The following is a 23,260-nucleotide window of genomic DNA, read 5'->3' as shown; positions in this document are numbered from 1 at the left end:
GGTCCTGAGCGCGCTCGTGCCCCGCCCCTCCTGCCTAGCCCCGCCCCCCGGCCCCCGGCCCCCGGCCCCCGGCCCCCGCCCGGTCCTGAGCGGGCTCGTGCCCAGGTCTGGACTGCGACATCGACGTTCCCAAGACGATCCAGCTGGTGCGGCGGCAGCGCTCGGGGATGGTGCAGACCGAGGCGCAGTACAAGTTCGTGTACCTGGCGCTGCAGCGGTACATCCAGGGCGAGCAGCTGCGTCTGCGCGAGCAGGTGGGGGCGGGGCCGGGCTGCGGCGGGGGCTCGCGCGGACGCCGCATGGTGACCGACAGGCCCTCCTCCCAGCGCGAGCCGCGGGAGGAGCGCGACTATCTGGACGTGGGCATCGGGTCGGCGGACCCCGGCCGCCACGCTGGACCCCTGTCGTCTCGGGCGCCGGCGGCGTGAGTAGGGTCGTCGGGGAGCGGGGCCGGGCCGGGGTCCCCGTCGGGAGCGGGCAGCGTACGGGGCGGGATCCCGCGCGGGCCCCCGCCGAACCCTGTCTCCGCCCGCAGGACCCCGGAGGCCCCCGGCGGCGAGTACGAGAACCTGCGGGGCCTCGCGCGGTGAGGGGGCTCCGCGTGCGCGCGCCCCGGGTGGGGCCGGAGCCGCCCTGGAGGCTGGGAGCCCGCAAGGCGGGCCGTGGCGTTCCTCAGGACTGTGTTTAGGACCTACAGGCTGGAGCTTGTCCCTGAGTGCCGGGGGAGGGGTCCCTCCTGACCTGGCCTGGACGCCTAGAAATGGGGAGGGGCAGTCGGGAGACCCTAGTGCCCCTGCCCCTTCTGGGGCTCCCAGGTGAGGGAGGAGCGGGAAGGCAGGGCTTCAGGGCTGGGGTTTGTCTCTCGGTATGGGAGGCCACCAGTCATGGCCTGCACGACACAGTGACCACGTGTGTCATGAGTGGCCAGTCTGTGCTTGACCTGACTGTAGCCACCATCAGTGTTTGCCTGCCCCACCCCCATCCTAAGCACCCACCCCTGCTTCGGAGCTGCCCACAGCGCAGGTGCATGTGAGATGCTCCTGCGAGCACGTGTGCGACCCCGTGTGCCTGGGTGAGGCTCACGTGTGTGCATGACTGGCGTGTGACGGGTGTTCCGTCACTGGCATGTAGTCTGTGCCCCTCCCATCGCGGATGGCCCTGTGGCTTTGTGGGACCTTCAATAAAATGACTCGTTTTCAGTTCTGTGTCTTCCCAAGGGTCTCCCTGAGCACTCTCCCCAGCCCAGCCCAGCCAGAGCCCCAGCCATCCCACCCACCTCGGGGTGAGGGGTGAGGAGTCTGGGGAACCAGAACCAGCCTGGCCTCTCTTCACCATGCTAACCGGTGGTGCAGGATTCCTGGGACCGACAGCAGAAGCCAGTGGGGGTTGGCAGGACTCCTGCCCATCCCTCGAGCTGCTGCACTTGGCCCCGGGAGGATCTGCGAGAGGTCCTCAGGATCTTCAGGACACACTGGCTGTCACCATTTCTGCTTCTGTGCGTCCTTAGGCTTTGGTTCACAGAGAGTCAGTCCTGGGGTTCTGTGGCCCTCTTGTCAGGACTCTCAGCAGGGCTGTGGAGTCATGACTTCTTGGGGGGTCCAACTGGGGCGTGTTGGAGGAGGGGTCTGGACCGTGCCAAGGCCCCACCCCTTCCTGCCCACCCCACCCTGCTCCAGCTGCCCTCCCCATCTTCCTGGGGGAGGGGGGCAGGACTGCTCCAGCCTATCCACAGCCCACAGGGAACAGGAGTTGGACACCCTAGAACCTGGGGGCTATCTGCCCTAGGGGCTGCTGGGATTTCAATCCAGTGGGACTGAGACAGGGGCAGACCATGGCTTTTCGGGAGGGAGAGGCTCAGTGGCATGGGGAGGAGGGCACACAGGGTGAGGACCCCTTACCAAATGTGGATACAAAATAATTTATTTAAAAATGTGCAGCTCAGGATGGGCACTGGAGGACTGGGCCTCCTGCTGCTGCCCTTTGTCCCCCTAGTCAGAGGGCAGCATTAGCACCCCAACCCAATGGAAGGGGCCAGCCCTGCCTGGGGAAGGAGCCATGGGTGAAATGTGAAAATAAAATTAAGATGGTGAGTGCCATCCCTTCTCAGCAAAGGGCTGCTAATGCAGGTAATTCACAGTGAATAGAGAGGGGGCCTCATCAAGGCTGTCTCTCCGTGATGGGGGGTTAGGGAGGTGGTCTCTGGGACCCATAGGAGCCTGTGATTCTTGGAAGCTTCAGGGACCCTTTTGTCCATGCCATCAGGATCCAGCCCCCCAGAGTAGGAGGAAGGTGAGCTGAATGGGTATATGGGGTCCTCAGAGATGTTGGGGCCCCTCCGGGGTTGCCACGCCTGTGACCCCAACTGTGGGCCAGGGACCCACACCTGGCGCTGGGGCAGGGGTGGCTGAGCCTAGCGGTCGGCCAGGGGCCCAGGAGAGAAGGCAGCGGTGGTGGTGATGGTGGCGGAGGGCCGGGGGACGCAGTGCAGGTCCCCAGTCTTGAGCGCGCACTGCACGGGCCAGAGCACCACACAGAAGAGCACCAGCAGCAGGGCCGTGACCAGCACCGCGCGCCTCCAGTCCCCGCAGCGCGCCCCGTAGCGCGCCCAGCAGCGGGCCAGACGGCCCTGGCGGCGGGCAGGGCGCGGGCTGGGTGTGGGTGCAGTGGGCTCCGCAGGCTTGCTCAGGCCCACATCCACACACACGAAGCCAGGTGCTGGAAGGCCGGGTGTGGAGGGCGGCAGGTGGCAGCAGAGCTTAGTGCCCTCCAGCCACACGGGCTCCTCCCGACGCAGGTGGGCCGGCATCCTGGCCTGCAGCTGGCGGCTGGTGCGCAGGGCGGGGGCCCCGGCAGCCGGCACAGCCGTGGGCTGCCGGCAGAACGGGCAGGGCACAGCCTCGCTGCCGGGCCGGCCTGTTGGCTGGGCGGCCGCCAGCCGTGCCAGGCACTCCAGGCAGAAGACGTGTGTGCAGGAGAGCTCCTTGGGCGTCTTGAAGATGTTGTCGTAGCCGGAGAAGCAGATGGAGCACTCCAGTGGGGAGGCCACCTTCTCCGAGCCAGGGGTGCTGGGGGACCTGGGCACCGTGGCTGTAGGGCTGGGCCGACCAGGGGCCGGCGTGGCTGTATGCCACACCTGTTGGCCTGATGACATGACTCCAAGCTGTGGGACAAATGGAGAGCCCTGTGAGTGACCACAGGCTGCCCCTTTTCTGCACAGCCTGCTGCTCTCACCCTGTGTCTCTTTTGCGCAGCCCCAGCCCCAAAGATCTCTGGAAGGACACTGCTCACCTGTGGGCACCTCAGGAAAGTCCCATCTATACCAGAGTCAAGGTCTTTCTGTTCAAGTTGTAAGCCTGCCCCCCCACCTCCTCACATGCCAAAACAGGGGTGAGCATCCCAGGGGCGCTCTAAGGAGGGTCTAAGAATGGAGGCCATGTGCACCAGGGTGTCGTGCTGACCGTTCAGTGGACACCTCCTGCTGGGCCTGTCCTACCTGGCAGTGCCACCTGGGCATAAATAAAGTCAATGGCAACAGCCCACAGCAGTTGCTATTGACGTCCGGGCTCTGCCAGGCTGGGCCCAGGTCACGGGACACAAAAGAGCCACAGCACAAAAATGGCAGCTCAGAGGGCGGGGTGACCAGCCAGGGTCACCTGGCCAAGACATCGGCAGGACCTGGGCTCTCAATGGAGGAGTGTGACTCTGGGTTGGGTGAAGTGGGTTTGGACATGGATCCCAGCGTGGACACCTGATTTGGTTGGTACACTCCCAGTTTTCAGGCAGCTGCATGAGGGTGGGGTGCCAGGCCTGGCTGGGTGAGGGTCAGGGGACTCCGTCTGGGGACCAGGGTGAGCTGGCAGGCTGCGGGAAGTCGAGGAGGGCCTGAACAGGGGTGGGGGCCGGTGTCCCAAGGAGGCTTTGTTTCCCAGCCTCGCCCGAACCGGCAGGGCCAGCTTGTCTGGCTGGTGATGCGGGCTTTCTGCTGGCCCTCAGGACCTAGAAGTGCACCTCAGCCTGAGGAGCCCCAGCCATCCTCTGGGACGACCCACCACCCTGCAGGGTCACACAGGCACACAGCTGCCGTCCTCCTGACCCACTCCCATTTCCACAGGAGACCCTGCCTCTGTCTCCCTGGCAAGGCTCAGGGGACCTGCCTGCTGACCAGGGCCCTGTCCAGCCCTGTCCCTTGCCCAGCCACATGGGTCTCGCCTGGGGGAGGACAGGTAAGGAGGACAGTGGACAGACCCCATGGAGCCCAGAAGGACCCCCCAGAGGTGACCCTGACCCTATCGTCCTCGTTAGTCCCGGTGGGTGAGTGCAATGGGTTTGTGGTGAGGTGTCGTAAAGGTTTGGGTGTTGCTGCATGATGACTCTGACCACCGTGAGTCACAGTGACATCACTGTGATGTCACGAGTGCTCCCAGCATTGCAACATGAGGTGTCACCACATTTGGGGACAATGGTGGCCGCAGGCTAGGCAGCAGCCTCAGCATAGTCTGGGGGGGGGCTCCCGGCTAGCCTCCTCCAGGCCCGTGTGCCCCACACCATCAGTCCCTTGGCACTGAGGTCCCAGCCCTCCTCAGAGGCACCCCACCCTGAGCCTGTACGAGTGAGAGGGGAGTGCCTGAGCTTGGCCTTACCTGGTAGCCGGGGGTCGTCAGCAAGGCCTGAGCATGGTCCTCTTGGGTGGCCACCACCAGGCTGTGAGGCTCCGAGCTCTCCTGTCCAGCTGTGTTCGCTCCCTCTTCTCTGGGCTGGGCCCACCTGTGCTCCACCTGGCAGGTGTCCCTCCACGGGGCTGGCTACCAGCAGCTGTCCTTCCTGGGGGCACTGCTCTGGCAGGCGTGCCCTCTGCTCTGTCCCAGGCAAGCGGGGCTCAGGGGGATGGGTGCGCTCTTCCAGATGAGAGCACTGTCCGAAGCAGGTGTGAGGTCTCTGGGTGTCAGCTTCGGGCAGGTGTATTTATACACTTGAGGTCATATAGGCCAGGGGTGTGGCCTGCGGCCTCCGGGATTGGCTGGCCTCCCGTCCTCACCCTGGCAGGCTGGGCAGCGGAGGTCAGGAAGTCAGAGGTGAGAGATCAGAGCCTGGGGTGAGGCTGGGGGGTCAGTGTGGGTTTCCACAGCCTGGGCAGGTCTGGGGTGCTGGAGTCCTGGGTAAAACCTCCCCCTGGGAGCCCCTGGGATGCTGGGGCAGCCGTTCCAGAAACAGATCCGCTCACTAACCCTATTTAAGGCCCCGGTGGCACCTGAGTGCGCAGGTGGGCCTCCCAGAAGGGCCCCTCCGAGGAGCACCCCCAATCTCAGCCTAGCTTGATACCCCCACCTCATCCACACAGCCCACTTACATGTGTGTGCCACCCCAATGTCCACCACACGAGGGAACTTCCTGCTCTGGGTCTAGGGAGTCGGGTGAGAGGGCTGGGCACCCCCAAGGGGTGGAGTCGGGGTGAGGGTGAGTCAGGGATCAGACCAGCCACAGGACTTTGGGTGAGTGTCTGCTGGGGGCACCCTCGGTTACACACATGGGGTAGGGGCACTGAAGCCCAAGGAAGCCCCCGACACAGCCAGGGGGTCCAGAAATCTTCCTGGGCAAAGGGGTAATGGCTCCCGCCAGTCAGTGTGGGACCCTTGCAGACCCCAGGAGCAGCCTATGCAAAGGCCTGGGGCCAAGGCAGGGGGTGTGGGCGGAGGGTGTGGGGGCTGAGGTCTAGCCAGTAGTGGGGCTTTGTGTCCTCGCAGCCCTGTCGCCGCTGTTCTGACAGTGGGAAGCCTACCAGAGAATCCAGCTCGCGGCCAGGGGCGGGGCTGCTCAGAGAGGCGGTGGGGACCCAGAAAGGGGGCTGGGGGCTCAGTGTGGGGAGCTGCCTTGTGGGCCAGGCCCAGCTTGTGCATGACAGTGCTCTGGTTCCCACGGCGATCGTGACTAGGGGTCACATGCTGCCTCCAGGAAGTGTTGTCTGTGCCTCTGCTCCGAGAACATTCTCCCGAGGACTCCTGGGACTATCCGAGTTCTGAGGTCACTTGAGCTCCTCAGTGGACAAGTCAGTGCCCAGAGGCACAGGGAAGACCTGAGGAATGTGCCGTCTGGGGTGGCGGCCAGGCCTCCTGCACAGGAGCAGCACCCAGCCCCCGGCACTGGGACCTTGGCGGCTCCGGACCCGGCGACCCACCTGCCCCCACACACCGGCTCATCCTCCCTCCTGGCGGGTGGGCAGCCGTGCTGTGTAGATGCGGGGGCCGCACATGGACCCGTGTAAGGGGGTGTCACGCACCAGCAGGTTAACCTGTGTTTGAGCATGAATGTGTCCACTCAGGCGCAGGTGCATACCCACGTGTGAGGGGAGCATGGCTCTCAGTGTGTGACCCCACAGCCCTGGGATCGGCGGAGAACACAGGTCCCCAGTGAGCACCCCACCCCTGTCCATTCGTGGCTCTGAGATGTGGGGGTCCTGAGTCCCCAAGACACCTAGGGGTTCTGGGCTGGACACAGAAGTCATCCTTGGCCGGGTGAGAGGACTGTCTCCCCAAGGCCCACTCTGGCTATGGTCCCCCCACCCCAGGACTGGGCAGAATGAGTTTCAAACCCCGAGTGCTGCCAAGGACACACAGGATGGCCACTGCATGAAGAGGCCCTTCAGGGCTCATCTGGGGCCCAGGTGGCCTGGGGGTGTGAGGGCTGAGCCCCCCACCCGTGCTTGCCCAGTGCTGGGTGATCTGTCAACTGTTCTGCTGTCCCACCCGTCAGCCGGGGACGATGATACGGGAGAGACTGGGACACATCCAGGCTGTGAATCCCACATGGGCAGAAACTGGGCCCCGGGCTCTGGACAGGCTCAGCCTTGCCCTATAGGCCTGAAGCAGCCCTGCCGGGACATCCAGTGGACTCAGCCAGTCCTGCCCCTCCCATGCCCAGGACTGAAAGCCAGGTCCCCTAAGGTCAACTGGTGTCCCCTCCCCATCTTGCTCTGGCCAGCTCCTTCGGGGGTCTTGTGCCCAGGCTCCTGGCCAGGACATCTGCCCTCACATCACCTCCTCAGGCCTCATGCGGCCCTCCTCTGTGCACCCACCTCCTAATGCTGCTGACTTCTGACCTCTGTTCTCAGTGCTTCTCCTAGTGCTGAGTGAATGAACGAATGAATGAGCTGCCGGCTGTGAGCCCAGGACTGTGCCAACTGCCCATCCCCCTCCTAGGGTGTGGGGGAGCCCCACAGCAGTTGACATGGTGGTGGGTCAAAGGGGACAGGTGCCCCACCTGCCTGTTTGGGCCTAAGCCGATGGCCCCATAAATTGGTCTCAGTTTGGCCTCCTACGTGAGGGCTGGAGTCCGGGTAAGAGGATGGCTGAGGATGGAGCTCGGGATGGAGCCCCACTGTAGATGCCTGACCTACCAGCCGTCCCACAACGGCTCAGGTGCCCCACTACCCCACTGCATCCACTCACATGCTTTCTAGCCTGAATGCCCATCAGGGTCCCGGGGCTGGGAAGTCCCGTGACCCACTCCCCACTATCTGGGGGCCTAAAGGACAGTGGCACCCAGGCCCAGGGGATGCCCAGTGGCAGGGGGACGCCTGGCAGACTGAGGGCCCCAAAGACCAGGCACCCCCAGGCCTGAAGGTCAGGGGAAGCACATCTCGAGTGGGGGAGCCAGAGGTGGCCGCAGGGTCAAATTCAGAGTTGTCTTTGCTGCCAGGAGTGGGGCAAAGCTGAGGCTGGGGGCTGGGGGAGTTTGGGGAAGGGACAGGGAGATGCTGGAATAACCCCAGGTTTCCAGGTTGTACCTCAGGGTGGGAGGAGATGGAGAAGGCCTGGGGTGGGGGGCCCCCATCTGTGCCTGACTGGCTGGACCCGCTCTCCTGGTCAAACATGGCTCTGCATTTTCTGTTTTGGCCCCCAGATTAGCAGCCAGGCTTGGTGCAAAGGTGGGAACAGGGGCAAGGGAGTCTCCCCCCATGTGTGCTTCCCTCCCCACGAGGATCCACAGGATGGGAGAGGCTCCCCTGACCTCGGGGGCTACAGAAACCAAGGGAACCTGGAGGGTCCTGCACATTCTCCCCTGGTTCCCAAGCCCAGCCTCCCAGATGGGCACAGATTGGCGGTGGAATGTCCTCTCCCTTCCCCGTGGTCCCTGAAGCTGGTGGGGACCCTGATCTTGGTCTCCCCACCTCCCTCTTGGTCCCCTTCTCCTCAGACCGAGGGGACAGACGAATGAGAGGCAGTACCCACGAGGGCACGTCACTGCTCCTGGTGAGGTCAAAGAGTCCATGTCAGCCTGGCTGACGGGGCTGCCCCCACAGCAGGGCAGGTGGGGCTTCACCCTTCCCGAGGAACAGACAAACCTTGGAGCAGGGAGGATGGGGGAAGAAAGCCCTGAATAGTTTATTGACACTGATTTGAAGCTGGTGCGCCCCTCTCAGCTGCTGGACCAGTTGTGGGTTCAAGTATCCGCAAACTGTGAATGCTTGGGACAGGCATCACGGTGCGGAAGGGACACAGGAGCTGAGCACGCAGGCCCTGCCTCGGGCCCCTGGGATGTGGACCAGGCGCTGAAGGAGAGATACCAGTCCCGACTGAGAACCTGGGAAGGTCAGTGTCGAGCCCAGTGCGTGCGAGGTGGCCATGAATGCTCCTTTCTCTCAGGAACCCCTGTCTATCTGTAACCAGCCAGGGCCAGCAATGCGTCTCCAGGCCTGGGGCAGTTGGGACAGGACCACTGGCCTGCACTGCCCTCCGTAAGTCCATGGAGACCAGGCTAGCCAGGCAGGAGTCACAGGTGAATGTGATCCTGGATGGACATGGCCCTGATCTCCAACAGCTTCAGGACAGTGTCCGTTCCTTGGGTGGACAAGAACCTGCAGCACCTGGACCCAGTGTAGGGAGCGGGACAGGGGCAGGTGACAGAGGAGAAAAGCAGTGTCTCTCTAGCTTTTCTGCTTAAAACTAACAAAAGTCAGTAAGAAACCAGGAACCTCGCCTCTGCAGCTCCTGGAAACGTGTGGTCTTGGGCTTGGGGGAGTGAGGGTGGGGGGTCTTGGCTACAGGACAGCCCTGTGGGCCCCTCACCCTCAGAGGGGCCAGTGCTCATGCCACGCCTCCCCTTGTCTGGACACCGTCCCGGAGAGGATGCCAGGAGGCCAACTGGCCTGGTGGGGGGGGAGGTCTGCCCACTGTGGGCTCGGAAAGGCGGAGGGGCATGGAGCAGCCCAGCGGTCCCTGTAGGCTCTTGGCCGCTGGGAGCGGTCTCTCCCGAGGGGCCCAGACTCCACCTGGCTACACTCTCGAGCCTGGCTCAAGGACGCGGCTCCCAGTCCATCACGCTGAGCCCCTGTGGGGAGGGAAGAAGCACCCTCGGGCAGCACCTCCTGTTGGGAGACAGTCACGCGGAGTCAGGGGCCGTGTCCAGACCTGTCCTGAGGCCTTGCTGGGCAGTGCCTGTCCTTTGTGTGCTGGGTTCTCTCCAAGGCGGTGTGCGGAGTTGTGGGTGGGTCCCCGGGTCAGACGTTGCTGACCCGGGCCTCCACCGAGGAGATGGCAGTGGGGCCCATGTCCCTGTCCAAGGGCCGCTCACGCCTGACATAGCGCGGCTTCCGCACTGAAACAGGGTCAGAGACAGGCAGGGTCAGAGTGGGGCCGGGGACAGGCAGGGTGGCCCCAGGTCCCAGCCCTCCCCAGAGCTCCTGGGAGTGGGGTGTGGAGCAGCCCAGGGGAGGAGATCCCACTGAGCCCCCGCTTGTGCGTGGAGAGTGTCTGATGAATGCTCCACTCACTGCAGACACTCGGTGCCCCTGCACCCCAAGCACCTTGGCCTGGGTGAGGGCCTTGCTCTCAAGAGACACAGAGACAACAGGTCCCATGATGCACAGCAGGGCTGGATGGTGGCCCCCAAATGAGTCCATGTCTGAAGCCCCAGAGCCAGCAGATGCGACCTTACTTGGAAAAAGGGAATTTGCAGATGTGATTAAGGATCTTGAGATGAGATCCTCCTGGATTATCTGGTGGGCCCTAAATCCAACGACCAGCGTCCTCACAAGAGGGAGGCAGAGAGAGGAGACCCGGGAGAAGCCACGTGAAGATGGGGGCAGAGACTGGGGTGGTGTGGTCACAAGCCCACCAGAGGCCGGAGGAGGCAGGAAGGACCCTCCCCTAGAGACTCTGGAGGGAGTGCCCCCCAGCCCCCACCTTGACTTCTGACTTCTGGCCTCCTGGACTGTGAGAGAATACATTTCTGTTGTTTCAAGCCCCCAGTTTGTGGTCATTTGTTACGGTGGCCCTCGGAGACTAATGCAGGGAAATTCAAGATGCTTGTAGATGGTACCACTTTAGAGACATCAGAGACAGGTATTCTACAGAACAGAGCAGATCTAGCCTTGGCCAATAACTTCTCTGTCCCCAAAGAAGAGGGACATCCTCCCCTGTCCCAGGCCAGACCTCTGCACAGTGGCAACACCACAGACTGGGGAGGCCAGGAGGCTCCCGCTCCAAGGCCTATAGCCGTGTAACCACGGCTCACTTAACCTCTCTGTGGGCATGGTGTCATCTGGAACAGGGCCGATACGGGCGCCTGTTCCTGGAATCATCTGAGGTGGGGCACGCCCGACCCAGCAAAACTGCAGTGCCAGCTACTCAGGAGGGACCATGGGAAGGCCTTATGCCTGGGCCAGCCTGCTCCCCACACCCACCGCCCAGGTAGAGCTGGGACTTGGTGAGGGCCAAGTGAAGCTTCAGGGGTGGCCCCAGACCCCGTGCTGGGGATTCTCGTTCTCTCCCAACAGATTCAACATGTCAGGAATAGAAAGGAATAAAAGGGAAAAGGCAGGAGAGCCGTGGTTGACTGGGGGAGGACCTGGCCCATGTCCTGAGAGTTGCAGGGCCAGGGGCCCGCAGAGCCCAGCCCTGCAGTGTCGCTGGAGAGCGGCCGATCCCACGGGCAGGATCGTTTTGAAATTTTCACCCTGAAATGAGGGCCGACATACCTGAGGGCTGTGGCGGGGGAATCATGGCAGCCTTGAAAAGGAGAAAAGGCACAGTGAGAACAGTGGGCGGCCCCCAGCACAGAGGCCCACGACAGGGGGCACTCGGCCCATCCTTCCAGGTTACTTACGGCTTCGCCAGGCTGCAGGGCAGGGGCTGCGAACAAACATGGGGGTCACCTGGGGCAGGGGTCCCTCGCCTGGGGAGGGGGTCCACGGGCCTGCAGAGGCTCTTCCCCTGCTCCAGGCTCAGCCCAGTCCCACCTCCACACGACTGCTCAGCAGTGCCTGGGGCCCAGCTGTCTGTCCCACCCCATTTCCCACCTGCTCTTGGGGTGGTGGGCCCCCAAGCACCCCAGGGGGAGCCGCCCTCCTAGGCCCTTTGGCAGAGCAGCAAGCCAGCCCTCAGAAGGGACAGTGCTGTTGGCCTCCAGCACCACCAGGAAAACAGGCAAGAGCATCCTTCGGCCCCAGGGGAGGCCCAGGGCTGGGGGCAGGCCTCAGGGAGACCTCCACTGGGGAGGTTGCTACGCACCCCTGCACTCTCGGTGGCCACCTCAGCTGACCAAGCCCAGCCCTGGGGGTGTTCGGGAGGAGAGACCCTGAGTGGGTCTGCCCCAGCCACTGCACTGATGCACCAGGACCCCCGTGGCCCCTGCTGAGGAGCAGCCTCCCAGCGCTGACCCGGAAGGGGCCTCCCTGACTGGCCTGGGTCAGGACCTGGGAGCTATAGCAGCCCCACTCAGGCACCCAGCACTGGCTCCGGGTGGGGGGACAGGGGTCTCACAGAGGCCAGGCGAGGAGGCTCTGGCTCATCACCCACTAGCTCTGTCCACAGAAGGGTCCGACCTAGTGGCCGGACCACCTGCCCGGCACACCCAAGGGCACAGCAGGGTGACGCCCATCTCTTCCGGAGGGGGGCAGATCCGGCACCCAGGCCCAGGGTGAGCTGGGGCGGCAGGGGGCCCCACGGTCCCCGCACCAGCCTGCCCACCCCCACTCCCGGGGGGCAGGATGGGAAGAAGGCACCGCTGGCTGGGGGGAGCTGCGGGCAGGTGGCCCAAGACCAGGGCTGTCACCTCCTCCCCACCCCCCTCCCACCCCTCATCAGCAACCCCGCCATGATGCCCCACGATGGAGTCACGCCAACACCTTCACTCTGAGCCCCACAGAATCCACATGGGAGCATCCCTAGGACGTGGCTGCCCCTCTTACTCTCAGACACAAGAACCACGTGGCAACCCAGTCCCCTTCCTGTTGTTTTGTGAGGACTCTCTATGGCTGGACAGCCTGCATCTTGCACCCCAGCCCCAGCCCCCACTTCTCTGTGCCCCCCAGGCAGCCCCGCGGCTCCACAGGGGGTGTGCATTGGTCGGCCCCCTTCTGGCCCGGAGTACCTTTGTTTCTTCCGTAGAAAACCTTGGGGAGTTTACTGGTGCGCTTCAGGTAGAAGAACCCAGCCACGGACAGGATGAGGCCAGAGCTGATGAAGAGCGTCCCCAGGAAGAGGGAGGCTGCCACCTGAGGGCTCCCTGTGACAGAGTGCATGGCTGCCAGTAGCAAGCCTGGGCGGGCCTCAGAGGACCCCCCCGGGCCCCCGTTCCCTGAACACGCCTGGGCCCTCACGGGGTTCCACACTCAGGCTCGGGTCCCCCCGCAGACCCAGAACCTGGCTGTGGGGTCTGAGGTGCTCCAGCTTCCTAGGCCTCAGGCTTGTCACAGGGAGGTGGGGAACCGAGGGGGTTCAAGATTCCAGCCCCTGAGAACGCCAGGCCCTGGGGTCCCCATGTCCCTCCTGCAGACTCAGCACAGACTATGGGGTCCCAAATCCCTGGCATGCCAGGTCAGACCTCAACTCAGAGGCAGGGGTGGCCTCTACACCCTCGCCTCGTGGGAGCTTGTTCCTTGCCCCTAGATGGCCTCCCCAGCGCCATGATGCCCGTCTTTAACCTACGCGGGGTCAGGATGGGCTGGCGGGCCCGTGGCTGGGGCTCTGGATGGTAATTGTGGGGAGAGTGCTCTTAGATACCTGTGGGGAGGTGGCTTTCTGACCCTGAGACACAAGCAGGAGGTGTGGCCATGGCTACGTTGGAACCTAGAGGGGGGATGAATTCCAGCTAATTTGGCGTGTCCTGCCCCAAATTTGCGGCAATGAAAATGGGCTCTAGAGCCAGACTTGCCGGCCTTCCTCCACCGATACCCCCACTGCCAGACCCAGCACGGTGTCACAGGTCGGGGCCGTCTGCACTGACCCCACCCTAAAACTCTGCTGCTCTGGTGGCCGGCCTTGGGGGCCCAGGTCAGCGCAAGGCCATGTGCTTCTGGTCCTGAAACTTGTGCAGAAAGCAGGAGCCCTCAGTCCAGGTCCAACACGCCCTCTGCTGAAGGCCCAGCGTCTGGGGGACACACAACCCCCATCACAACCTGGTCACCTGACAGGAGGTGACCACTCCTGGGGTAGGTCCTGCTCCCTGACTGCAGTGGCCCCTGTAGCGGAGCTAAGCCTCCGTGGCTGGCGGACCACATCTCAGATAGGATGGGATGCAAGCTGAGGACAGTCTACAGGAGGTGGGCCCTGTGTCTGCCCCATGAGGACCAGGCGGTGTGGTGGGTTCTTCTGCCTGGCAAGCAGTGTTTGCAGTCTGAGCCCTATATCCTCAGAAGAGCCTCAGGGGATGGGGGCCAGGGGGCCTCAGGGCGCCCTCCCATCTCCAGACAACCGCAGGCCCCGAGTCCCCGTGCACCGAGGTGCTGGTGGGCCAGGACTGAGGCAAGGGGTGAGGTGTGCAGCTGGGAGGGTTTCCACTCACTGGAACTGCTCAGGGGCATGTGTGAGGGCCTCCTGCCTGTGCCCAGTGACCCCCGGCCCGGGGGCCGCCAACTCCACCAGCCCTGCTCTGTGGTCAGGCTGGGTCCCTGTCCATACATCTCTTGCCTGGGGTGCAGTGTGACCTTGGCCGTGGCTGTGGCCCTACTGAGGCCAGCGTAAGTGGTCATGTGCACTGGGAATGGCAGATGATGGCCCCCTCCTCCACCAGGACCTGGGCAGAGGCCCTGCTCCCAACTGGTGAGCCAGAGACTTACCGAGATTTGGCTGCCCGGGCATTCCTGTGCTCCTGTTCAGCGGGAACTGTGCGCCCCAGCCAGCGACTGTGGGGAAGCAGAGCCGTCAGCGCGGCCGGCTCCCCGGGCACGTCTGGACCACGCGCGGGGACGCTGCCGGAGACTCCCAGGGAGCCAGAGACGCCGCCCAGTGGGGAATCACGGGCCAGAAACCAGAAAGGGAGGAGGCCTGGAGACAGAGCCGCCCTCAGCCCACAGTCCGCACGAGGACTCAGGGAGAGAGGGGACCGGGCGTGGGGGGGGGTGTCCCCTCAACGGACGGTGGTCCAGGGAACCGTGGGCCGCCCGCTGCTGTGGGGACAAGAAGGGCAACTCCCACCCGTTCCTCCAGAACTTGGAGACGTGGCCCCTCGGTGCGAAGCGGGCCAGGTGGGCCTGGCGGGCGTGGTCGTGGGACGGCCGCGGCACTGGGAGCTGAAGGTGCCGTTCCTGCAGCGGACGCAGCTGACACTCCCGTTCTCGTTCCGGTGCCTGTAGCAGCCTGTGCGGGAGACAGTGACTCAGCTCTGCCTTCGGGGGGGGCTTTCCATATCCTGAGTTTGTGAACTTGAGAACTCGTTCAAGAATGCTAACTAGCCCGTTCTGGAAGTCTGGACCGAACGTCAGGTTTGATTTCAGAAAAAGACACAAACGCGGTGGGAGCCGCAGCGAGCTCTCACCCAGGGGCTCCGTGGGCTCCTTTCCGGGGCGTCTTGCAGAACACTCGGAGAGGCCGGGAACCCGAGGCAGGCAGGTGCCGTGTGCGGCCCCATGCTCCGGGGAGGACCCCAGCAGCCTGACCACCGGACCCTCACCCTGCCCCCACAGGTGCCACAGGGCACGGCCACCCCCTTCAGGGGCACTGTCTCCAGCCCAGGTGTGACCCTTGCCTTCTGCCGCCCCCTTCCCTGGGGAGGTCCCAGACTGACGCCACTGCCCAAACCCCAAGCTCCCCCGGTGCTGGGAGCAGCCCAGCTCCCACTGGCCAGTGGTGTGCAGACAGTCCGTTTTGCCAACTAGCCAGGGCACCCCTTAAGGGCAGGAATTGTGCGCTATACCGTTATTGCTTCTTCACATCCCCAACATATAGCACAGCGGCTGAGCAAACACGTGCTCGATCGATACTGAGTGCAGGTACTGAGCCGGCCCTAAATGCTAGCGCTGGCCCCTGGGGCAGTGTCCAGGGACACGTCCTTCATGATGAACTGTACTGATGTTTAATCCACACACAATGTCAGTGTGAGGTGAAGGCCTTTCTGCAGGGACACCAAGTGGACGGCAGGGTGCGAAGACTGACCAGCAGCCGTGCCCATGATGCTGTGGGCAGACAGGCCCAGCACCACACCAGGGGGCCTGGGAGCGGGGGGCCTGGCACGCACCTGGCGCCCGTGCCCAACGGCTCTCCCGAACAGCTCCCCTCTGGCTGGCTCCAAGGTAACTGGGAGGCCCCGGGCTGGGCTGTTGTGTGCAGGGACAAGGGACAGCTAGAGAGCCAGGGCCAGTGACCAGAAACACTAAGGAGCTAAGGTTGACTTTATGAAGCCCCTTTGAAAAACCACCTGACACCTGGCTTGCTGGCTTCCCAGCCTCACAGGTGAGCAAGGAAGGTCACTTACGGGGAAGTCCAGGAAACTGAGGATATTTGGACCTCGAGAAGACAGGAATTCACCAAAATCTATACGTATTGAAGGTTAGGGCTGATGGCGAGTCTTCGGCTTGGCTTCCCGGCCTCGGGAGTCCAATCTAAGATTCCTTGTGGAAAGGTCCAGCAAGGCAGACTTAAAAAGAGTCTGAATGGTCAATCACTATTCTTGCTGCACTATGTAGATGATCAGGCCACGTTTAGCGAGGCTAGACTTATTTTAAAAGCCAATTCGCGTCTCGCTGTGATTATCTTTGGTAGAAGTGGGGGTGACGGTGTCTGTAACATGTGTGTGTGGGTATCAGACTCCACTCCTGTTCATGTCTGAGGTTTTGTCACCTACCTGTAAGCTGCACCGGCCCCTGAAACCTTCCAGTCTCTTCCAATATTTGGCTACAACTCTCCAAACTAACATTTCCACTTTCCTCCCTCCCACCCTCCTGACTTGGAATCACTAAGAACTAAAACTGCCCTTTCCCCAAAGCCCTGCAAGCGGAGGCTGGATGTGTGGGTATGGACTTCGGAGAAATCACCTCAACGCCTCATGCCTGTTCCCGGGTGGGCCTCTCAGAAAGTTCACAAGCAGCCCCACGGCCTCAGCAGGGACATTCGCAGCACAAGCCCGGAATTTGTCAGACAGCGCCTCTGCCATCCTGACTCCACCTAGTGGGCGCTGAGTCCAACATCCAGAAGGGTACTTAGCTGACTGCCCTCTAGATTGAGAAACTAGACTTACAGTTTGCTGCAACCATTGACATTTGTTTTTCTTTTGTTTCCATAGAAATGCCTCTTACTAAATACCTGATTGCTCGCACCACGGAGGCTTCACTCTGGGGGAGGCCCACCTGCCACACCAGCTCCTGACATCTGCGCGTCAGCTTCACCGGACAGACCCCCGCCAGGACTAGAGGCCCCTCCGGTGAGGCGCGGGACAGCGTGCTCAGACCCGTTCTTTTCCTCTGGTTCCACCTACGCCTTTTCTCCCCCTTTGCCGGTCTCTTATCTCACAACTTCCAACCCAATTCTCTTTGCAGCTTGGCTTTTAATATGTGAAACTTTCTGAGGGTAAAGTTTCAAGTGGGGGACGGAGGGAAACCAGAATATGCCTCTTCACACAAAAAATATTTCCAGCTAAAGACTCTTAAAAAACAGTAGGAGCAAAAAAACAAACAAACAAAAAAAAACAGTAGGAGCAAGAAGGGCCCGGACCTCCCTTTTTCTCCCTAAGAAGCAGGAGACAAAGGCCCCACATGGAGGTCGCCCACACAGCAGGAGGAAAGAAACACACTCGTTGCCAGAGACCGAGGGCCAGGCGGACTTACCCACCTCCACCCAAGAAGAGGCGGCCAGGCTGCCAGCCAGGAGGGAGGCTCAGATGGGGTCCTGTCACTTCCTGCTGCTTCTGCCCATTCTTCCGGCCCCTCGCCTACCTCCCAGGCACCTCCAGCGTCCTTCCCAAGGGGCCTGTGTGCCCGCCTGCTCACACCAGCTATGGTGACCCCCACAGGGTTCGCAAGAGCACTGTCCTCATCACCAAGGCTGGTCAAGGTTGGCTGGTGCCAAAGCAGCTTACCTGGACCACACAGGCTTGTGCCCCTGCAGGTGGTGTTGACATCCACCACGTCCACACAACATTCAGGCTGCTGGCCCTAGAGGGGAGAGGGTGGTGAGTTTGCAGACCCCACAGCTGGGGCTCGGGCAGGACAAGTAGGCCAGGCTGAGAATGGCATCTGCAGAGGGGGTACCTCACGAGCTTGACCCAATGCCCATGGCCCTGGCCTCTTCTAAATTCCAAATCGAAAAAAAAAAAGTTCCAAATCAGGTGACCATCTCTTGCTTACCCAGAGCGAGGTGAGGACACACAGTCACACCACACGAACACTTCCTGGGACAGAACTTCATGTGCCCAGTGAGTGTCTGATGACTGAATAAACATAAGCATGTTCCTAAGCACTCAGATTCCCAAAAGCCAGGAAGGGGGATCCCTGGGGGCCCACTCAGAGATTCTGACCAGGGGCTTGGGCTGGCGCAGCCTGGGGGGCAGGGAGTGGTCCTGGGGACACCTGCCGGGCCGTGGGTGCTCGGCGGTCTGTGCAGCCACTTCCCTCGCCTGCCAGCCTGCCTGACCACTCGGCCTCGCCTGGGAGCTGGGAGGGGCCGTGGTGCTTTCCAAAGGTGGGTCTCTTGGGTTCAGGGCAGAGCTACTGCCACTCAGCCCCATGGACACTAGTGGATATTGGGTGGGGCACTTCAATCCAAAAAATTATTTATAGGCATACCTCGGTGATACTGTGGATTCGGCCCCAGTACACGATAAAGTGAATCAAGTGAATTTTTTGTTTTCCAGCGTATGTAAAAGTTATGTTTATACTATAGTCTCTGAAGTGTGTAATTGCATTGTGTCTAAAACACAATGTACATGCCTTAATTTAAAATACTTTACCGCTATAAAATGCTGACCATCACCTGAGTTTTCAGCGGGTCATAATCACCGATCAGAGGTCACCATAACAAACAGGATAGTCATGAAAAAGTCTGAAACGTGAGGATTACCAGCACGTGGCACAGAGGCATGCTGTGAGAACGACGTGTGCCCGGACGTTACCCACCACCTGCCAGACAGTGGCTTTGAAAATTAAGCAATTAAAGGTGCTAAACCCTACTTCAGCGCCACATGTGGACTCCTTCCCAGAAAAGGAAACACACGTTTTTCTAGACTGTAATAAAATACGAAGATAAACCCAGACACCAATGGCCTCCCTGGTGAGGAGTGTCTGCCCTTTGCGCCCCAGAAAATAGTCACCCCACGGGTCCTGGTTGCTCTTCTCAGCGTTCTGTGGCTGCCCTCCACCAGGGGTTTCCATCAGGGCCCCTGCAGAGGAAGTGCCCAGAGCAGGACAGGTTGTGGGGCAGGAACTCACGCCTGCTGTGTGCATTTGCGGGGGGGGCACTGAGTGGGGAACAGATGTGCCAAGTGCTGGCATTTACAGGACCAGACTCGAGGGGCTTCCCGTGGGAGCTTGGCTCAGTGTGTGTTTATCACAGCTGAGCTTTTGTTTCTTGTGACGAGAACACAGTGAACAGTGAGGGGTGTCTAAGGAATGGCGTGGACACTCCATGCCACCACAGGAGGGGTCCAAGGCCAGTCCGTGGCTGAGGTCAAGCCCACGAGGGACACTCCAGCCATCCCATCCCACCCAACCCTGGCAGAGGCAGAGCGGCTGGAAGGCCTCACCCTCCGGAAGGCCTGGATGATGTGCGGCTGGGTGCACGTGGGCATGGCCGGGGCACAGCATACCCATGTCAGCGGCCTGGGAGAGCCAGGACACCCGGCCACAGGAGGCCTGCGGCAGACCCTGCCTAATGCTGCTGCTTGCCTGGACACGCAGTCTCCAGCCACCCGAAGCTGGGCGGGCAGCTCGCAGGCTCCCCTCAGTGCCAGTGGGGGCAGCTCTGCGGAGACCCTTTTCCAGCTACAGTAACAGGTTCAGTTTGGCAAAGAGGAAAAGAAGCCTCTAGGGGACATAACAGAGCAGGTGCCAGGTGGGGGGCATGTGCTTCTCTCAGTGAGGCACGGGCTTCTCTGACCCCAATAGCGGGCACAGTTGGTTGTCCCTGGGGCCAGGGCAAGGGTGACCCCCGAAGCTTGCCAGGTGAAGGGCCCACTGCCTCCATGAGGGGCTGGGAAGAGAGGGTTTTGACTTGACTTCCTGGCACCCACACCGCTGTGTGACCGGACACCTACCGCGCTTTCTGAGGATTTGCTGGCAACTTCCACCAGGAGGCCCGCCAGGAGGACGGCACGCTGGAGTGCCATGGTCCAGAACACAGGGTCTGCAACAGATAGGGGCACGGTGCAGATGTGGGTGCCTCCTTCCAGGGCACCAGGTGGGGGCCGAGGTGCAGGACCCTTACCTGGCCCTCTGGGATGGGAGCTGCAGACATCCAGAGGCGGGGCCCAGGGCTTAGCTGGCAGGGCGGGGCTGCTAAGAAACCGCAGATCCCTGGTCCCAGGCCTGCAAATCAAGGTAGTCGGTGAGGCCCATTGTTGGTAGGCTCAACTGACTTACCATAAGGAGCCCCCAGAGCTGAGGGACTGGAGGGGCTGTGCTCAACCCATCTGGATCTGGATCTGGATCTAGATGGACTACTCCTTCCTCCAAAGCTTTCAGCCATTCATTGCCTCCTGAAAGGATGAAGCAGAAGGGGGTTCTACTCATGAGCTTGGACAGGACTTGTCCATCTGCCATCTTGCTCTGTCCTAGGAAAACCCCAATTCAAGCATTTTCACCAAGAGACAGAACACCTAGGCAGTGAAACATCTCTGGGGCCAACACAGGTCAGTCAGGGACCCTCAGCCTTATGATTTTCTAGTATTCCCCCTGCTCTTGTCATGGAAACTGCAGGAACAATATCATCTTGGGTGATAGAAGTACCATCGAAAGCCATGACTGAGGACAACGCCAGAGCAGAGGACTTCTGATGGAGTAACAGGCAGAAGGAACAACAGACAGCACAGTGCCACACATTGCAAGTGCATTTCCTGACACTGGCAAATGCAAAACTCGGCAGCCCGTGTGAGTTAGGACTTAAGCTGTCACATTTCCAGTGTGACCAGAGAAAACTAACCTGCACAAACCCTGCAGTAAAGTTTTAAACAAATTTCTGTTAACATGCAACATGGTAACCGTAATTATAATCTGTCTGAAATGCAGCTGGCTAAATATTTTGACATCAGCAGGTGGGTGGGTAAAAGCAACGTTGTACACCCTCACCATGGAATTATCATTCAGCCATAAAAGGAATGAAGTGCAGATGAATCTAAGGATCATTAGTTCAAGTGGAAGGAGCCAGGCACAAAAGTGTATATACTGTATGGCTCATTTACATAAAATTGGTGCTGATGGACGCCTGGATTGTTTCTGGATTTTAATGGCTATAAATAAACCTGCTGTGGACATTTTTTTACGTGTCTTTGTGTGGACGTTTAATTTCTCTTGGGTAGATCCTTAGGACTGGAACGACTGGGTCAAGGTAAGTGTGTATTTACCTTTCTAACCTGCCGATCTGTCTCCCATGCTGGAGATCCCATGCACGCTCCCACCAGCACTTGGCATGGTGTCTGCGGGTGGGCGGTGGTAGCTCACGGTTGCTTTAATTTGCATTTCCCTGATGATTAATGATGGCTCTTAGCTCTCATGTGTTTATATGTCTTCTTCAATCATTTGCCCATTTTGTTTAATTGGCTTTCTATTATTGAGTTGTAATAGTTCTTCACGTTTTTCGTCAGATATATGCATTTTTCAGATATAAATATTTTGCAAAAATTTTCTCCCATCTGTGGCTTGCCTTTTCATTTTCACATGGGTATCCAGAAGAGTAAATGTTTTCACTTGATAAAATCAAACCCATCCATTTTCTCTTTTATGATTCTTGCTTTTTTGTGTCCTAGGGTTAATCTCTGCCGTGACCTCATGGTCATTCCTATGTTTTATTCTAGAAGTTTTAGAGTTTTAGCTTTTACACTTTGAGTTACTTTTGTGTATGGTATGAAGTAAAGATCAAAGTTTATTTTTTCCATATGCATGTCCAGGAGTTGCAGCACTGTTAAGACTTTCCTTTTCACGTTATCATGACATCTTTGTTGAAAATCAACTGAGTGTAGGTGTGTGGGTCTATTTCTAGACTTTCCGTTCTGCTCCACTCACCTACGTGTCTATCCTTCAAGAACACCACAGTCTCAATTATTAAAGCTTTACTGAAATCTTGAAAACTAGGTAGATAAGCTTTGCTTTGTTTAATTGCTGTCAAGTCTAGGTTATGTGCATTTCCATATTTTAGAACCACTTTGCCAGTTTCTACAAAAAAGCCTGCTGGGCTGGGGCGCCTGGGTGGCTTGGTCAGTTGAGCGTCTGTCTTCGGCTCAGTTCATGATCCCAGGGTCCTGGGATCGAGCCCCGCATTAGGCTCCCTGCTCAGCGGGGAGCCTGCTTCTCCCTCTCCCTGCCGCTCTGCCTGCTTGTGCTCTATCTCTCTGTCAAATAAATAAATAAAATCTTAAAAAAAAAAAAAAAAAGCCTGCTGGAATTTTGGCTGGGATAATCAACATTTTAACAATATTGAGTCTTCCAATCTATGAATGTGCTATCACTCCCCATTTCTTCAAGTTTTCTTTTCAGCTCTCTTTTGAAGTTTGCAGTGAAGAGGTGGTCCTGAGCAGAAAGGGGTTCTGGACAAGTCAGTCCTATACACGAGCTCAGACTACTTAACAAATAAGTTTGTTAAACTTATTACTATATATTTTATTTTTTGGTATTATTGTAAATAGAATTGAATTTCTAATTTCATTTTCCAATAGTTTGCTGCCAGTACGTAAAAATACAATTAAAATTTATCTATTAGCCTTAGTTTCTGAAATTTTATGAAATTCACGTGATAGTTATAGCACTTTTTGTAGATTTCTTAGGATATTCTACATAAATAATCATGTCATCTGCAAAAAAACTCAGCTTTACTTCTTTAGTTTTTTTGTTTGTTTTTTTAGATTTTATTTATTTATTTGAGAGAGAGAGTCACAGCGAGAGAGGGAACACAAGCAGGGGGAGTGGGAGAGGGAGAAGCAGGCTTCCCGCTGAGCAGGGAGCCCGATGCAGGGCTCGATCCCAGGACCCTGGGATCATGACCTGAGCCGAAGGCAGACGCTTAACAACTGAGCCACCCAGGCACCCCTAGTTTTTTTGAAACTTGTTTTAGGGCACACACTTGGTCTATGTTAGAGAATGTACAATGTGCACTTAGTAGGAATTTGTACTCTGCTTTTGATGGGTGTAGCTTTCTACAAATAGCAATTAGGTCAGGATGCCTGAGAGTAGTGTTCAGATCCGCTATGTCTTTACTAATTTCTTTTGGGTTTTTGTTCTAATATTTGGTGAGAGAAAGAGATGTTAAAATCACTTATTATAATTGTGGAACTGCCTAATTATGTCTCTAGTTCTGTCAATTTTGCTTCATTTATTTTGAGGCTCTGTTATTAGACACATTTATAATTGATAAGTCTTCTTGATGAAATGACCCTTTTATCATTAGACATTTCCCCTTTATCGTTGGTAATACTCAACCTCCTGAAATCTATTTTATCTGATATAAATACAGCTACTCCAATCTTCTTATGTTCACTGTTTGCAAGATAGATAGATGGATAGATCTTAGATCTACAGATATATTTTGCATCTATATATCTTATTTTCAACCTGTGTTCTTTATATTTAAAGTGAATCTCCTATATACAGTATGCAGGTCTTGCTTATTTATTCATTGTGACAATCTCTGTCTTTTATTTTTTATTTTTATTTTATTTTTTTTTTTTTTAGATTTTATTTATTTGCGAGACAGAGAATGAGAGACAGAGAGCATGAGAGGGAGGAGGGTCAGAGGGAGAAGCAGACTCCCTGCTGAGCAGGGAGCCCGATGCGGGACTCGATCCCGGGACTCCAGGATCATGACCTGAGCCGAAGGCAGTCACTTAACCAACTGAGCCACCCAGGCAC

At 58.8% G+C, this 23,260-nt stretch overlaps 3 protein-coding genes across 17 annotated transcripts in view; 1 reads left to right on the top strand and 2 right to left on the bottom strand.

The window, feature by feature from the left end:
• The window catches only part of LOC118020136 (tyrosine-protein phosphatase non-receptor type 11-like), a 12,386-nt gene extending 11,187 nt beyond the window's left edge, over positions 1 to 1,199 (top strand). The window contains exons 13-15 of one of the 3 annotated variants that reach the window (XM_035020089.1): positions 106 to 217; positions 327 to 424; positions 536 to 1,199. In XM_035020089.1, the coding sequence (XP_034875980.1) occupies positions 106 to 217; positions 327 to 424; positions 536 to 819 (494 nt within the window). In that variant the 3' untranslated portion in view covers positions 820 to 1,199. Of the gene's footprint in view, positions 1 to 105; positions 255 to 326; positions 425 to 535 lie in introns of those variants that run through there. The other 2 variants (XM_035020090.1, XM_035020091.1) reach the window with 2 other exon arrangements.
• A 736-nt stretch (positions 1,200 to 1,935) lies between these two features.
• On the bottom strand, positions 1,936 to 3,243 carry RNF223 (ring finger protein 223). The gene has a single exon (XM_035020269.1). It carries the CDS (start codon positions 3,149 to 3,151, stop codon positions 2,411 to 2,413), a length of 741 nt encoding a protein of 246 aa, XP_034876160.1. The 5' UTR covers positions 3,152 to 3,243; the 3' UTR covers positions 1,936 to 2,410.
• A 5,111-nt stretch (positions 3,244 to 8,354) lies between these two features.
• CUNH1orf159 (chromosome unknown C1orf159 homolog) overlaps positions 8,355 to 23,260 on the bottom strand; it is a 35,796-nt gene continuing 20,890 nt past the window's right edge. For 6 of the 13 annotated variants that reach the window (XM_035020081.1, XM_035020079.1, XM_035020083.1 and 3 more), the window contains 9 exons: positions 19,629 to 19,729; positions 19,459 to 19,547; positions 17,287 to 17,362; positions 14,412 to 14,573; positions 14,054 to 14,119; positions 12,999 to 13,064; positions 12,367 to 12,501; positions 10,973 to 11,126; positions 8,355 to 9,591 (listed from right to left, as the gene is read on the bottom strand). In XM_035020081.1, the coding sequence (XP_034875972.1) occupies positions 9,564 to 9,591; positions 10,973 to 11,126; positions 12,367 to 12,501; positions 12,999 to 13,064; positions 14,054 to 14,119; positions 14,412 to 14,573; positions 17,287 to 17,362; positions 19,459 to 19,530 (759 nt within the window). In that variant the 5' untranslated portion in view covers positions 19,531 to 19,547; positions 19,629 to 19,729 and the 3' untranslated portion in view covers positions 8,355 to 9,563. Of the gene's footprint in view, positions 9,592 to 10,972; positions 11,127 to 12,366; positions 12,502 to 12,998; positions 13,065 to 14,053; positions 14,120 to 14,411; positions 14,574 to 17,286; positions 17,363 to 19,458; positions 19,548 to 19,628; positions 21,639 to 23,260 lie in introns of those variants that run through there. The other 7 variants (XM_035020075.1, XM_035020076.1, XM_035020077.1 and 4 more) reach the window with 5 other exon arrangements.

Source organism: Mirounga leonina, unplaced genomic scaffold, assembly GCF_011800145.1.
Source record: "Mirounga leonina isolate KUSES-001 unplaced genomic scaffold, KU_Mleo_1.0 Mir_173, whole genome shotgun sequence".
In the NCBI taxonomy this organism is placed as follows: Eukaryota; Metazoa; Chordata; class Mammalia; order Carnivora; family Phocidae; genus Mirounga; species Mirounga leonina.
This window is presented reverse-complemented; position numbering and strand designations above follow the sequence as displayed.

What these genes read in the sequence shown, in the direction of transcription:
- RNF223 (XM_035020269.1), bottom strand. Translation starts at nt 3,151, where the DNA reads ATGTCATCAGGCCAACAGGTGTGGCATACAGCCACGCCGGCCCCTGGT.